We start from the raw sequence: 16,109 nt of genomic DNA on the forward strand, positions 1-16,109 counted from the left end.
AGTGTGTTATGTGAGAAAAACAAGAGCAGTTGAATAAGTTGCTTTTAAGGTTGACGTTTATAAATACAAAACCTTTAATTGAGTGGTTCAAATCCCTCTGTTGCTTTATTGAGAACACATTTTCATTACAAAAATAGATTGAGTCTGACATCTCATATCACGTAACGGTACATTGTCAGCTTGGTGAGATTAAAAAGACACTTTATCTCTGAGCTTTGTGTATTTTCTATGACACGTGTTACAGAATCTGTGCAATTTATTGTTCTTGCAGTCACAGTTTTTCTGGCCATCATTATGGGATTGATCGCCAGCAGGTAGTTAGTTGATCAAGTATCAGTGTGACGTCCTTCTTCTGGAATATCTGAAACTGAGGCATCTCCATTAACGTCACTTATGGTCGTCGTTTTAAACACGACATCCATACTTCACAGTCTTTTTGCATCAAAAGCTTTACTCACTTATAGCTTATTTAGTATACACTTGTCTAATTTTAAGAGCACTGACTCCAGAAAAACACTGTTTGGTATGTAAAAGGCACAACTGCTACAGTACATTCATGATTTGATGTAAAAGCTCTAAAGATTGCTCTCAGAGCTCTCTAGATCATTAACACCTTTGGTCTTTTTCTTCGTTGTATTCATGTCACTTCAGCACTTGTAGTCTTTAGACAGCATTTCACCCTCATGGGGCTTGACTCTTTCATTACGCTTATCCTATAACGTATAACCTCCTGGACATCTCTTGTGGCCTACGCCTGGTCGTCTACTTCAGAGCAAGGACTGTCGGTTCTTTTGTCTGGTTTATGTGCTGCACTCTATTCCTTGGAGTCCCCTTCCTTTTCATGTACGTCTTCAGGGCGTTTTGAGTTCCTCCTCCTACAGAGTAATCCTTTCTTAGCAGGTTTCACCAAACCCAGGAACACGGCACTAAGTCCCATGCCGACTGCACAGGAGTAGAAGGCTGATCCGTAGTTCTGAGTCATATCCACCAGCACACCTGGGGGAGAATTAAAAGGAAGCATTAAAGGGACAGTGTGTAGGATTTGGCAGCATCTAGTGGTGTGGTTGCAGATTGCAACCAACTGAATACCCCTCCGTTCACTCCTCCCTTTTTTGAGATTGCGGTAAGGTGGGCCGCTGAGTGCAAAACCTTGGTAACACTGTTCGCCTCGCTCAGAGGCCATCCTTACCATAATAACACTACTTTAGGAGCAACGGAAGTTAGACGGCGGCTGGCGGTACCTTGGTTTCGCACTCTGCGGTGTTACCGCAGTTTCACAAGCGTGTCAGGGAACTACGGTGGCCTTCAGATAACGTAAAAACGCGAAAGGCTCTAGAGCCATTGTTTGGTTTGTCCGTTCTGTGCTACTGTAGAAACATGACAGAGCAACATGGCGGACTCTGTAAAGAAGACCCGCTCCCTATGTAGATATGAAGGACTCATTCTAAGCTAACGAAAACACAAAGATTCTTAGTTTCGGGTGATTATGCACTAATAAAAACATAGTTATGAATACTATATTACATTTTTCTCAATAGATCATCTGAAATATTACACACTGTTCCTCTTAGAATATAAAAGCTGTAGTAAAGTGAAACAATAAACCAGTATTTAGAATCAACTCATCACTGCGAGATAACTCTTACCTCCAAGTGGGGGTCCAGCCAGCCCAGCGAAGCTTTGGATGAACACATAGACCCCAGCAGCTGAAGACATCCTCTCTATGCCCACCACATCATCCTCAGCCAGCATGGGAATGTGGGTGCACGCTAGGGTTCCCATAAAGAACCCGTATAAAGTGCAGCACAGAGCCAAGCCGTAGAACTCCCAAACCAAAGTAAATCCAACCAGATCCGCGGTCATTGCAATCACACATGCCAGAAGCACAAGCAGCTTTTTCCTCCTGAACTTCTCCCGCGTCAGGATCCACCCGATGGAGAATCGGCCAAAGATTTCCGCCACAGCCATGATGGAGAGCATGTAGGTGGCGCGGTCCCGCTCCACGCCTCGACTCACGCTCAGCTCGATGATGTAGAGCGGAGGGGCGAAGAAGCCCAGCGTGGCGAACAGTCCAAACAGAGAGTAGAGAATGAAGCTGCACTCTCTGAGGATGGAGAAGTCTCGAAGTTTGGAAGACTTTACAGATGGCTTTTCATCTTTCATCACTTGTTTCTCTGCATCTTCGCTCTTTTTCTCCTCTATTTCAAACTCTCCAATCTCTGCCACACCGTTTTCCACAGATTCCCTCACATCTCCGTGCAGTAAAATCTCCTCTTCTTGGCTGCTGTCGTCTGCGTCATTTAGAGACTGGACACCAGAGTCTTCAGTGCTCACAGAGAGCTCATTGTCCAGACTGTGGGAGGTATTTTGTGCATGTGAGGTATTGTTTAGTATAGAGTCCTCTACGTTCTCTGGTGTACCGAGAGCTTCCAGTACCTTTGGAGACAATCTGTTAGTCTCACGGGTCGCTCTGGGTTTGATAATGATCGTCCGAAGCAGAACACCACAGATGATGATGGTGCTTTGCAAAGCTCCTATCACTGCCATGGTGCGTCGCCAGCCAATACGGTCCCTCAATGCAGAAAAGGCTGAGGGGCAAGAGGAGGAATTTAGTGATTGTTCATCAATACAACTGCATAATAAGAATGGGGTGTTCGAGATCGGACTTGTATATAGACTGCTATGGAAATGACCTTTGTGCTGTCAGTGATTCACATAGCTGTGCTTCTCTACATTTAAAGGATAAGTCTAGCAATGTGCAATGAAAAGACTAAAAACAACGTGTTGGTCTGTCTCTCAATACCTGTATGTGGCTCTTAGCCCAAGCCCAGTGGTTCCCACTATAAGCGTGAATCTTTAAAAATGGGTAAAAATGTATAATTTGATTTTAAAAATAAGCTAAATAATTTCCTAGAACAGTTGGGCACTGTGGTGCTTATCAAAGATTACACTAACAGGAATAAATAGTGTATTTGTTGGGGACTTGTGGAGGCAATTTCTGTGAAGAAGGACTCGAAAACCAAGAGAAAGTCTTTTAAAGGTTTAATAAACACTTGCAAGTGGGCAAACAACCATCAACATAAATGTTCAAGGCTGAGAGCGCAGAGTCTCTCAGTTTCGTGACATTTATACCCTCGCTTGCAGGCTCACAGTCGTATATCTCCCATTGTCTGTTGGACTGACACTTCCGTCCTTTTTAGGGTTACTTATCCTCAAATAGGCTCTACAAGTTCGCTGACTAGGTGACCCTCACCTAAACAGAAATAGGCCTTAGGGGCAATGAGTGTCACCTGTCATGACCTTAGGAATGTGCACATGTTTGTATTTTTCCAACACAGGACTATTTTCAGTATTGACTCAAAATAAATAGTAGTTTAATAGTTTTGGACAACTACACTGGGAATACTCTTTAGTAGGGTCAATTGATTATTGGATTTTTGACAATAAGAAAAATATAGAATATCACTAGACTCATCCTTTAAGATAGTCTCTGACTCTTCCAATGAAATTGTTTCTTCATTCTTAATTTTATTTAGTACTCTTTCCTAGAGCTTTCCTGCCACTAAATACATTGTACAAGTCACCCTGCCTTAAAGAGTTGCAAACTCCAGAACAAATAAAAAAAAACCCACATTCATCACATGGTTTTCCTAAACCCCTACACGCTTGTCTTCTCCAACTGTATTCATCATCAGTGGAGGCTCTTGCACTCACCTGGTGCTAGAGCAAACATGGACAGGGACTCTCCAGTGGAAGCCACAGCTGTGACCAGAGACCGTCGACGGTTGAAGTACTGAGAGAGGATGGTCACAGTGGGCAGGAAGGTCAGACAGTAGCCCAGACCTGCACGGTGGAAAAGATGCATGTCTTTAAACTGTAATTCAGCTTAACAAGCTGCTAAAAAAAACTAGTCCAAAGAATAATAGCATTGTGTGATGTTCAAACAGGGAGACAAAGGAGGAAAAAAAGCAATTCAATACCTGCAACTAATCCGTAGGTGAGGTACATTTGATTGATGGAAGTGGTAAAGCTGGTTGCAATGGTACCGCAGGCAATAAGGAATCCTCCAATCATAACAACGAGTTGGAACCCAAACCGGTTAGTCATCACAGAGGAGAGAGGACCTGATGTGAACACAATGTTTACTGTAGACTGTGGTACAGTAATTCTCACGGCTTCATGGTAATTTCAATCCATAGTCTGTACTTTACTTGGTTTTGTACTCACCATTGAAGGTCATGACAAACACACAGATGGAAACAATCCAGGAGACCCGACTGTTGGTCTCTCCAAACTCCTCCATCAGGTCCTGGAGGAAGATGCCAAAGATCTTGATGATACCATAGGTGAAAACCTCCACAAAGAAGAAGGCCACAGCCACCAACCATCCCCAGCCTCCATCAGGGGCTTCTGGGTACACATTGGGCCCCAAGAAACGGGGCCCCTTGACACCACACAGTGCCATACCCTGCAAAGAGAAATAACAGTTTTAGTGAGTGGCATTGTGGGTCAGCATTTGAAATAAAAAATAAAAAATAGGGCAGTCAAAATGAACACTATAATAACGCATCAACGCAAATTTGTTTTAATATCAGTAATTTCTTTAACGCATTAACACAACTTTTAGGTTGTAGCAGGCTCAGTTTTAAAGCTAGAGTGAAGATACTGGTATCATATTAAACTACAAAACCTAATCCATCCTAATCCATTGGTACCAAATACTAGCTTGTCACAAAGGAGGCTAAATAACGCTCCAATATTGCGCTAAAGTTTGGCGAGGAGAAACTGGCATGGCCATTTTAAAAGGGGTTCCTTGACTTCTGACCTCCAGATATGTGAATGAAAATAGGTTCTATGGGTACCCACGAGCCTCCCCTTTACAGACATGCCCACTTTATCACATGCAGTTTGAGGCAAGTCATAGTCAAGTCAGCACACTGACACACTAACAGCTGTTGTTGCCTGTTGGGCTGCAGTTTGGCATGTAATGATTATTTGAGCATATTTCTTTATGCTAAATGCAGTACCTGTGAGGGTTTCTGGACAATATTTGTCATTGTTTTGTGCTGTCAATTGATTTCCAGTAATAAATATATACATACATAAAGCAAGCATATTTGCTCACTCCCATGTTGATCAGAGTATTAAATACTTGACAAATCTCCCTTCCCTGTGTGATTAATTTGCGATTAATGATGATTAACTATGGACAAACATGCGATTAATCACGATAAACATTTTAAGCAATTGACACCCCTAAAAAAGGAAATAAATCGGTGAACCCGTTAAAGGTCCCATATTGTAAAAAGTGAGATTTTCATGTCTTTCATATTATAAAGCAGGTTTAAGTGCTATATAAATACTGGTAAACTATCAAAACACTCAATATACGGAGAAATACACACAGCCCGTGTTCAGAAATTGTGCGTTTGAAGCAAGCCGTTAGGATTTCTGTCCATTTGTGATGTCACAAATATACAATATTTAGACCATTACATGGTTTTAAACATAAAACATTCTAAATGTGTCCCAGTTTATTTCCTGGATGCAGTGTATTTAAAATAACATCAGCTGACAGGATGTAAACATGGACCCAAACTGTTGCATAGCAACACAATTCCGTTGAAATGCACTAAAACGGAGCGTTTCATGCAGAAGGTGCATACGGGTATATTCAGACTGAGAGAGTGAGGAAAATAAAATGTTTTTTTAACATTATACCATGTAAACATATTCTTGTAGAAACACAAAATACAAGTATGAACCTGAAAATGAGCACGATATGGGACCTTTAAATCAAGTAGTGTGCTTGTTGGGACACTGAGAGGGGAGGTCAATAAAGCGTGAACGCGCACGTACTGCAAGCTGATTAGCGTAGCTACGTCACAACAACACTGGGGACTCGCAGTGAGTAGCTAATCAAACTTAATAGTTGTGTTTACTTGTGAGAAACAACAAACATATTTTATACAGACACATGGGGACATTTACAGCCTTAAATATGCGACAGTTCTTGAGAGTTCAGCCGCGTTACCGACACGTTTAGGTAGAAGAAAGTGTGGAGAAGTGAGCGTCACTCACTCTGCGCCTAAAGGTGTTGAGCTGCTCCTCATTTCATCACAGAGAGGTGAGCTTGTTTTAAACCTGCTTCTAGTCTTCTGTTACAGAAATGAGCTGCTGCCTGAACAGGGTAGTAAATACGATGCTGACATGCTCTTATCCCCCCTCTTATTTCCCTCTTTCTATAGCAGCTTATATTGGTTCTGTACATCTGTTTAAAGTACAAATACAGTCTTTGCACAAGCCTGGGCCTAATCAATGATTAATGCAAAAGCACATTGGGTAAGATCAATAATACGGTTTTGGAAATTACAACCCATTAAAATGTGCTTTTGGCCCTGATTCTGGGTAAAGCATTATGGGCAGGGTCTAAAATTAATTTTTTTTCTCACGTGCCACTGTGGCAGGTCACTGAACATTTCTATTAGCCACACATTTTTTTTTGTCTGCCACTTCTGAAATCTATGTAGAAAACTGTCATAGTATAAAGAACACACCCACACATGCATAAAATCTGAGTATTTTCTTTGTTTTTTTTTTACTTTATTTATGCAATCAGAATAGTAGGATTTGCTTTTATGCATATCTTTGCGAATCAAATAAAGTATTGACTGAGTTAATCTTTGCTTTTAAACTATTAATTCAAAATCAATACACGTTTTTTTGGAGAATCGATACAGTATCACAAAACATAATATTGCAATACTCTCAGTTTTGATATTTTCAGTCAGTAATATACAGTAGAAATATGGATCATGTAACCTTAATCCCTGACTATTTTTAATTTAGGAATTGCTTTTTAAAAATAATATTTCTTAATATAAGGAAAACTTGTTTTCCTTGGTGGCAGGTGACCTAAAATCTTTACCTGCCACAGCCAACATTTACCCTGTATTTGGAAGGTGGTAGGTGCTAATTTCATTCCCTGATTATGGGATATGTTGAGCCTTATGGAAATAAAATGGTGCACAACTTTATTTACTCTATCAGCCCTTTTGCTATAGAGTCTGTACAGTAAGCAGGGTAATAGGCTAGAGGGAAGACCCCTAAAAAGTGTTTTAGTTTTTGAGATACCTCTACCGGAGATAGAACAAAGCACAACAATATTTTTCATATTCTCTTTGGTCTCTACATATGAAATTATGAAATGGATTCTAGTGTAAAAATATTTTACTGCAAAAGTTGTTGAATTGACAGATATTGTGACACACCCCAGGAGTACCAACTTTTACCTTCCGGCAGGACATATAGAGTCCCACGGTGCAGATTGAACCGTTACAAACATTAATTCTTGCCGATGTCTATTAAACTTCTCAACAAATCGTAACATAAAGCTATCATAAGGACAGTGCAATATGTTTAGACAGTGCAATATGTTTAGACAGTGCAATATGTTAAATAGGGACAGTGCAATATGTTAAATAAGGACAGTGCAATATGTTGCATCTGTGTAATATTGGGCTATTGTCTGTGCAATATGGGCAAGACGGTAGACGGTGCAGTGCACTACCTGGGTGCAATACCTGCCATGGTGTGTGTGATAGTATGTGCCATTATGTACGTGGACTGTGTATGTGTTGAAACATCTGTTTCTGTGGAACTGTTTCCCTGTCTTGTGTGGAATCGTTTATTATTGTTGTCGATGCTGTTTTAATTTAGTGTTTGTAACTGCAGTTGGACAGAGTCCAGGAAAAATTTCCCCACGGGGACAATAAAAGTATATCTTATCTTATCTATTAAATAAAATGAAAATGCAAAATAAAGCCGGGCCAAATGGGAGATTATATTGTACACCAAAACTCATGTAATTTAATGATGCAAGCTCTGATTGATCCCAAATTTGGTGTGATAGTGGGCAGGGGGTTCCTCTACATGTGTGAATATATTGTTGCATTGAGGAAATACAGTACTACAAAAGCATGAGTACAATATCAAATATGAAGGTCTAATGATGAATGTACTTTTAGGCAGTTCTGGCTGGGATTGTCTCAGTATCACCAATCAGGGTTTGCTAGAATGTTATGGCTGTGCTGAATCCATCAATATATGATATGTAACTGTAGCAGGTATGGTCAGTGGTCTACATTATGAAATGTATGACGTGTTTAAAGCATGAAATGGGTTTAAATGGCATGTCTGCAGTCAGTATAGATACTTAAAAATACACTTCAATCAGGGAGAAAATGTTAACACACCACTTATTGAAAATTTGGTAGGAAATTTAATTTAAGGAATAAATAAATATTCTTCCATTTCATATGTAGGAGACTTAAGAGAATATGAAAAACATTGTTGTGCTTTGTTCTACCTCTACCTAGAGTTATCTCAATATTTTGGGTGTCTTCCCACTAGCCTATAACCTTAAACTGTCTATCCCCTTTTGTGACTTCACTTTTACTTCTTCGGCACAACTGATGTTTACTCTTCTAATCTTTCTAAAAAGAATGGACAAAACAACGATACACAATCACAAATCTACTTAAGTCAAGGTGCATATCACGGTAGCTTTAACACCATGAAACCAGGTGACATAAAATCACATTGTATTTGATATAGTTTGCACACTTGCATGTGTAATACTGTTCGGGGCAATTAGTCATCATTTCCAAACCTAAATACATGAATATACATGTTTTGATTCTGCTTAGGGTTCCACAGTTGTTTCAGCCTGCCTATGTGTGGTTTCATTAGTGAGTAATTGGTGTACTAACATGTTTTTTATACTGTTCAGCACATTAGATAACCACAATTAAGACATGAACCAACAGTGACTAACCGTCTTGGCAATAACTCCTGTTAAACTACATCAAATAAAAACACTACACTTAATACATTAGCATTGCAAGAACTTAAACTGGATTGTGAAACATCCAAGCACATTATTGGATCACTTGGCACATATACAGGATCAATTAAGTTTATTATTTTCAATGTAACATAACAGAACTAAAAGCTAAAGTTGATCAGTCAATGTAGAGTTCCATGCAGGGTCAGGAATGAACGTACATGCGCACTTATATATGTTAATGCAGACATAACTTTTTGACAAAGTTTCTAACAGTCCATCCAGTTTCATTAAACCCAAAGTTTTAATAACTACAAATGTTCTGCTGTTGTAATAGGAATATTGCAGAACTCACAATAGTTGACTTTCCTTCTAAAAACCTTTGAGTCAGGAGTTTAAATCACTTTCTCAAGCTACTCAAATGCAAACAAATTCAATGTGTCAACAAAGAGGAACAATGGTCACAAGTTTAAACTACGCAACAGATATAGCAAGCCGTTTTAACCTTCAACAGCTAGACTGTGACACAATGACATTCTTCCTATCCACTTTCAGATATCCACGTCATTCTTCCTAGGAAAAATTACGTCACCTTAGCCATTCACGTGTATTGGGCTTTCAATGTCAAATATCCACAATTGCATTTTTGATATTCAGAATGAATTCTTACTAGGAAAAACTCCCATATCAGATATCTACAATCCAGTTGTTACTAGTCATAATTTTCATTTCAGATATTTAAATATGAAAAACCATTCCAGATATCCATAATGTAATTTTGAATATCCAAAATACATTTTGACTAGTAAATATGTCATAGCGGATATCCACAATCGGCATTGTGTCTAGTAAAAATGCAATTTCAGATATCTACAATTCGAATTATGACTATAAACAATGCAATTACAGATATCTACAAATGTATTGTGGATATCTGTTATCTGGATATCCAAAAAGATAATAATAGGCCACAATGACTCAGATACATCTAGTAATAATTAGATTGCAGATATCTGAAATGTAAGTTTTTCCTTATAAGAATTCTATTGCAGATATCCAGAAAGTTCATATCAAACATACAACTGTGGATATATGACATTGAAAGTCCAATACACATGTGACGTAATTTTTCATAGGAGGAATGACGTTGTGGATATCTGGAATGTTTTTTGACTAGGAAGAATTAAATTACAGATATCTGCAATATATATCGAGTAGCTATTTAATGTCAAAACGGCCACTTATACTTTTTAAGGATATAAAGATATCTTAAATGTAGTTTGGACTAGTACAAGGTTGTAGATATATTGAAATACAATTTCTACAAGTAAGAATGCTATTGTGGATATCTTTAATTACCATTCTGACTAGTGAGAATACCATTTTGACTATAGGAGAAATGCTATTATAGATATCTAAAATGTAATTACAGATGGGGATGTGGTTCGATTGCCATACAACAGGGATATTATGGACATTAGAGTTTAAATAGTATAATAGCTTGTTTCTATTTTCTAATCTTTAATGTTTTTATGTTTTTATAACTGTTTTAATTATGTCTTAATGTTCTTTTGCACTTTGTCTCAATGTTCTTGAATGTTTATGTAAAGCACTTTGAATTGCCCTGTTGCTGAAATGTACTATACAAATAAAGCTGCCTTGCCTTGCCTTGCCTATATAGCTTAAGGTGTGGATGAATACTGTGATTTGGCAAACAGTACACAACCTGGATTTACTGTAAAGGTCCTATTCAAGTGTTCTGAATTTTTCTACTTTTTTTATTTCAGATTTTTTTTTGTGTAACCAAAAAAAAAAAAGTAGTTCCAGACCAAATATCATCCAAGTATTATTAAATCCCATTAGCCTCTATACATATCCATTTCCTAAAGCTAAATAGCAGGGGAAAAAAACAACTGAACCCACCCCATATACACCTTGTTTTTATAATTATTATTATTATTATTAATAAATTATTTAACACATACAAGTAACGTTTGGTTTGACTGTGTTGCCTTGCCCTGTTCAACAAATTGTAAAATAAATAGCCTTTTTTTAACAGGACAATTTATTATTATTATTATTATTATTATTATTATTACTATTATTATTATTACTATTATTAATACATTATTTAACACATACAAGTAACGTTTTGTTTGACTGTGTTGCCTTGCCCTGTTCAACAAATTGTAAAATAAATAATTGTTTTTAAACAGGACAATTTATTATTATTATTATTTATTTATTTTAATTATGAGTGGTGGGAGGGGGTCGCAGCCATATGTCCGTCACGCGGCTGTCGCAATGTGACTTTAGTGGCTGCTAACACACTTTGTAAGTACTTCTATGTCGCCTGTTTGAGCCATATACTTAATTCAAGACGTGCTGAATCTATGCAGTTTTGTTTACTAGGTAAAACCTACTCGTAACTAATGAAATAACCTGTGTTGAAGTAGTCGCTCTCACCTGTGTGTAGGTGTGTGTAATTTCTCCGTCCGTCGCGTGACTACTCCTGCTGTAATCCCACTCGTGTCGCGCGCAGCCTGCAGTGAACCGTGTACATTCACACGTGCGTAAATCACAGACTGTATGGCGCGCAGGCACACACACAGGCACACGTGGGGGATGCACACATAACATGCACTCAAACACACTTTACAAATATGCTCTGTGTGACACAAGCTTGCATTCATGAGAACACCCCCCTCCCTGACTGACTGGAGAGGTAGGAAAGGGTTAAAGAGTTCTGGTTACAGCTACAGCGTGTTCTCCTCCAGCTGTTGAGGAAAGGTCTGAGTTCATGGCTGGTGTGTGTGTGTGTGTGTGTGTGTGTGTGTGTGTGAGAGAGAGACTATTATTCAAGATTCAAGTTTCAAGATGTTTACTGTCACACCGGTTATACGGGTACAATCGTGTGAAATGCTTTTTGCTGGGAAGCTCCATTAAAATATTATAAATTACATTACAATTATAAAAGGAAATACTTTGTACGAGGCATATTAAGAACATATACATATCAGGAAGTATGAATGTAGATATATAAGAAATACACTATTCACTGTCCAAATCACCCCACAACCTTCCCACACCTAGATATCCCACCACTGTCTGACTGGTGAAATACAGTAATCTCTATCTCTGTTTTGACTGCACTTAGGCTAAACACACGTGATCACAGGGCGTTCCCTGTTTTACTGCGTGTGATCTGCTGCATAAAGATACTGATCTGCAAGTTTAGCTTGATATACCAGTACGATGTTGGGGTAAAGCACATCTATGCAAATGACACAAACCCGCCCTCTGATTTTATCATGGTCACTATGTTTACATGCCCACAAGGTTATAGCGAGAAAATGGGCTATGGCAGGGTAGCGGGGCAATTAAGCACAACAACCGTGCATTTTCTGATAAAAGCAACACATCTGGCATTTTATTTAAACTATGTGTTGTCATGTGTTGTAATGAAACTATGTGTTGTAGGGGAAATAGTTGTATTTCTCTTAATCCCTGATTACAGACTGGTTTCTTGTTTACATGGCATTTACAGAAATGTTTCTAAATGATTTTAAGTGTGCTCACTTTATTCTGTCTGGGATTACTTTGTGAAAATTAGCCCAGTGTGTTTTGCATTTTCATCTAATACAGGAACATTTCACAGTTCACTCATTGCATATTACCCGTTTCAGTCAAAACTAAACCAAAGTTGATAGGACCATGCACCACCCATATAGTCTCAATATGTGGCAAGCTAATTCAGTTAACAGAGTTGTGAGAGATCCAAGAACAAGATGATATTGTGTTTTTTTTTTTTATTTACTGTATATGGTACCAACAGAACTAGTAGGAGAAGGGAATAATGTAGTTGTTCAGCTACAGAACAGTTTCACATTTTGTGAAATGATTAGGTGACAGTTTCCGCTCCCTCACTAATTGTCATCCATACATTTATCATGCAACTTTAATTTAATTTTGTTGACTTTTGCATTATATCCCGCATGAGTCGCTTATGGTTTAAATAACAGTGCTTGCCATCTAAGGTTTAAATGAAACATATGTAACCCATTGCAGATTCTAACCAAAAATGGCGGAGGGTTTCACCCCGTTTCTCCTGTCTGGGATGCTGATGTGTGGTCTGCTGCTCCACACGGTGTCCCAACATGGAGCCAGTGATGATAAGCCCAGTAAGAAGCCCAATTTCATCATCATACTGGCAGATGATATAGGCTGGGGTGACCTGGATGCTAACCAGCCTGGAGAGAAGGCAAACAACAACACGCCTTACCTCAATCTGATGGCTGAGCAAGGACAAAGGTAGATAATTTATTCATTACTTTTATACCTGATCTGTTAGGTAGCACTAAATTCCAGGTCATATTATCAAAGTCTGGTGTAAATCCTATATCCTAACCTCTTCCATATCATAGTCTCCTGGGCTTGTACTGAACAGGAAAGGTTATATATGGTCTCCTGAGTATGAATGAATGTCAACAAGGTGAGATGTCCTTTTCTTTTCCCAGATTGACAGACTTCCATTCTCCTGCTTCAACCTGCTCTCCATCCCGCGCTGCCATCCTGACGGGCCGCTACGGCCTGAGAAACGGGGTGACTCATAACTTTGCCGTGGGCTCTGTGGCCGGTCTGCCTCTGTCTGAGGTCACCTTGCCACAGCTCCTACAGAAGGCGGGATACTACACCGCCATGATCGGGAAATGGCACCTCGGCCACAATGGACCATACGGCCCAACTAACAGAGGTGAGTGGGAGCTTGACATCTATACCCCAAAACCCCCGGGAACCCAACTACACACAACAGGCGTGGATGAGGTGGGAATTCACAGAGGTGTGAATTTTGGTTGAACTCAACCCTCATCTTTTCAGCCTAAAACATAAAGTTTGCTCTCAAAAAACAACCAGACCTCTCTTAAATTGAGTATCAATACAGATTAGTTTTGGGTATGAACATTTCATTGCCTACAGGAATGGTAAAATCAAAATTTAAAAGCAAATAAACCCTATTGCCATCAACTATGTTTTGCTTCCCTCGCCTCTCTTGTATCCTTTGGTAAACATACAGTACAAAAAAAAACATACAGGTGAGATTGAATAAAGTTATCTGAAACCTCAGTAAACCCTATGAGGAGAGTCACCCGCCACAGCCGCAAGCTATAATAGGATAATTCATAGAAAAGCAAGATATAAGAAAGAACAGAGGTTATGACAAAGACAAAATATAAAACTACTCAACAGGTGATGCACACTTTAGCATCTTTAAGCCATTGGAGCACCCTTTCGATTGACCAAGCTCTCCTCCCTCCAATATGTTGCACTTGGCCTCGTTTTCAGACAATTTCCGGTTCATATAGAGACATCAGAGACACAGAAGTATTTTATTGTAAGATAATTGAACCAGGCCAAACATAAACACCAAAATGAAAGGTGTTTTCACATTTGTGAGATTATTTTACCAGTAAATGTACTTTAAGATTATTTTGTCAAACTACTATTTCCAAGGTCAAAAAGGATCTTTAATACTCAATTTCTTACGTATATTAATACAACACTCTATGTTATTGGTTGAGAACTATTTTGTCTTGGTAACAATGTGTAAATGTGTGCTTGTATATGAGTGCATTAGTTTATGGCACAATCAAACATAATGTAACTTTGTCTGCAGGGCAGATGTTCTTATGGCAACAACAAGTAATTACAGCTGTTTGTCTGAATATTTGCACCATGTGTGTTGTCTCTCGGGCAGGTTTTGACTACTACTTAGGTATTCCTTACAGTAATGACATGGGCTGTACTGACATACCTGGATTTAATTTGCCACAGTGTCCTCCCTGTGACTCATCTGGACCTCAAGTGATCAGGTTAGGCTCATACTTTAACAAATACGTCACCATATAAAGGCTATAATGAAAGTTGTTCTACTGACAATTGTTGTTCTATCAGATGTTTAAATGCCACCCAACCTGCTTAGCGAGACCTAGAGCTGTACATATGGTAAATACTGTAGTGCTTTCTTTCTGATCAGGCGACACCCTGCATCCCTACACCTCCCTATACCAAAACCTGTAACCACTTGACAGCCTCAAACATAAACACACGCATACCATTTACCATGTAATTATGCTCTATTGTTCACATGGTCTAGATTGAAGAGGAGTGTCCATGGTGGCTGTTATTCCAGAGTGGGCCTTCCTCTCATTGAAAACAGCAGTATTGTGGAGCAGCCGCTTGACCTGTGGTCGCTAACGGAGCGATACAAATCCACTGCAACCAGGATTATACGTAATGCGAGGTACAATACAGCTGCACACATACACAATACAATAAAAGATTTATATTAGGCTACTGATTATGGAACAAATCGCTTATACAACACATTTGAATTTGACCTAACCCCTCTGTATTACAATTCATTCTCTTCTCTTAATCACATTTCCTCCACTCTGGAGTAACAGGAATAAGTCAGAGGTCCAGAAGTCAAGAGCGTCGAAGTCTAATGTCTACACATCATCATGTAACTGACAAAATACAGCATCATAGTGCCTACACACATATGCATATAATGATATTATAAATCACAAGGTTACACTGATTCAGTTTCTTCATATGATATTAAAAAACAGAATGCTAGATGTAGTTGTTAATCATAATAACAAGAACCATGTGACCTGTAAACCAGAGTTTCCTGTAGGGGAGACCGGGGGCAAGTGTGACAATTTTTGGTTTTGATGTCATTACTCAAAATCCTCTGGAACTATTGGGATAAAATTTTCATGTAGGTAACTTGTATTTGTGGTCTACTTGTTAACAGTCATCAAATGTTTTACAAGCAATGTTAGATTCACAATATTGATTGAAACACAATGAGTCAAATGTTACATCTGCCCCCACATGCAGGGGCGATTGTAACAACACGCATAATACCGTCATATAAACACCAAGGACCACAATAAACTACCAAGAATATAGATATAGTTAAAACAATTTAATATCCATAAAACAATTGATTACTTTCATACCTCCAACAAAGCCTTGACAGAAAAACTTTGATAAAGAAGAGACATCAGTGTGTCCTTTGGCAGGCAGAGAGGGATCATCACAGACCACGTGCATAATGAGTTTCATGGTTCTGTCTTGTTTGTGATTGGTGCAATTTGAGATGTTACAATTGCCCCCGGTCTCCCCTATTAGATGTTGGCAGGCTGCAGCTGTGCAAACGTGGTGTGAATGAAGGGGGTCGTGATCTCCCCTTTTA

General features: G+C 38.9%; 2 protein-coding genes across 6 annotated transcripts in view; one reads left to right on the forward strand and one right to left on the reverse strand.

Moving 5' to 3' along the window:
- On the reverse strand, positions 1–11,643 carry LOC119479434 (monocarboxylate transporter 7-like). Its single transcript, XM_037755017.1, has 6 exons — positions 11,312–11,643; positions 4,228–4,468; positions 3,981–4,124; positions 3,715–3,843; positions 1,647–2,588; positions 1–996 (listed from the first exon to the last, which is right to left on the reverse strand). The coding sequence occupies exons 1-6, from the start codon at positions 11,483–11,485 to the stop codon at positions 815–817; spliced, it is 1,812 nt and encodes a 603-aa protein (XP_037610945.1). The 5' UTR covers positions 11,486–11,643; the 3' UTR covers positions 1–814.
- The window catches only part of arsg (arylsulfatase G), a 14,231-nt gene continuing 3,988 nt past the window's right edge, over positions 5,867–16,109 (forward strand). Inside the window, exons 1-6 of one of the 5 annotated variants that reach the window (XM_037755019.1) lie at positions 5,872–6,127; positions 12,003–12,108; positions 12,914–13,156; positions 13,363–13,598; positions 14,601–14,715; positions 15,000–15,146. In XM_037755019.1, coding sequence (XP_037610947.1) covers positions 12,927–13,156; positions 13,363–13,598; positions 14,601–14,715; positions 15,000–15,146 — 728 coding nt within the window. In that variant the 5' untranslated portion in view covers positions 5,872–6,127; positions 12,003–12,108; positions 12,914–12,926. Of the gene's footprint in view, positions 6,128–12,002; positions 12,109–12,913; positions 13,157–13,362; positions 13,599–14,600; positions 14,716–14,999; positions 15,147–16,109 lie in introns of all 5 variants that reach the window. The other 4 variants (XM_037755022.1, XM_037755020.1, XM_037755018.1 and 1 more) reach the window with 4 other exon arrangements.

This window comes from Sebastes umbrosus, chromosome 20, assembly GCF_015220745.1.
Source record: "Sebastes umbrosus isolate fSebUmb1 chromosome 20, fSebUmb1.pri, whole genome shotgun sequence".
Lineage (NCBI taxonomy): Eukaryota > Metazoa > Chordata > Actinopteri > Perciformes > Sebastidae > Sebastes > Sebastes umbrosus.

Excerpts from the sequence above, each read along its gene's own strand:
- LOC119479434 (XM_037755017.1), bottom strand. The coding sequence starts at position 11,485 with ATGTTATGTGTGCATCCCCCACGTGTGCCTGTGTGTGTGCCTGCGCGC. Across the intron at positions 4,469-11,311 it reads TTACACACACCTACACACAG|GGTATGGCACTGTGTGGTGT; the intron begins GTGAGAGCGACT and ends TTCTCTTTGCAG. Across the intron at positions 3,844-3,980 it reads CACCTACGGATTAGTTGCAG|GTCTGGGCTACTGTCTGACC; the intron begins GTATTGAATTGC and ends TCCACCGTGCAG.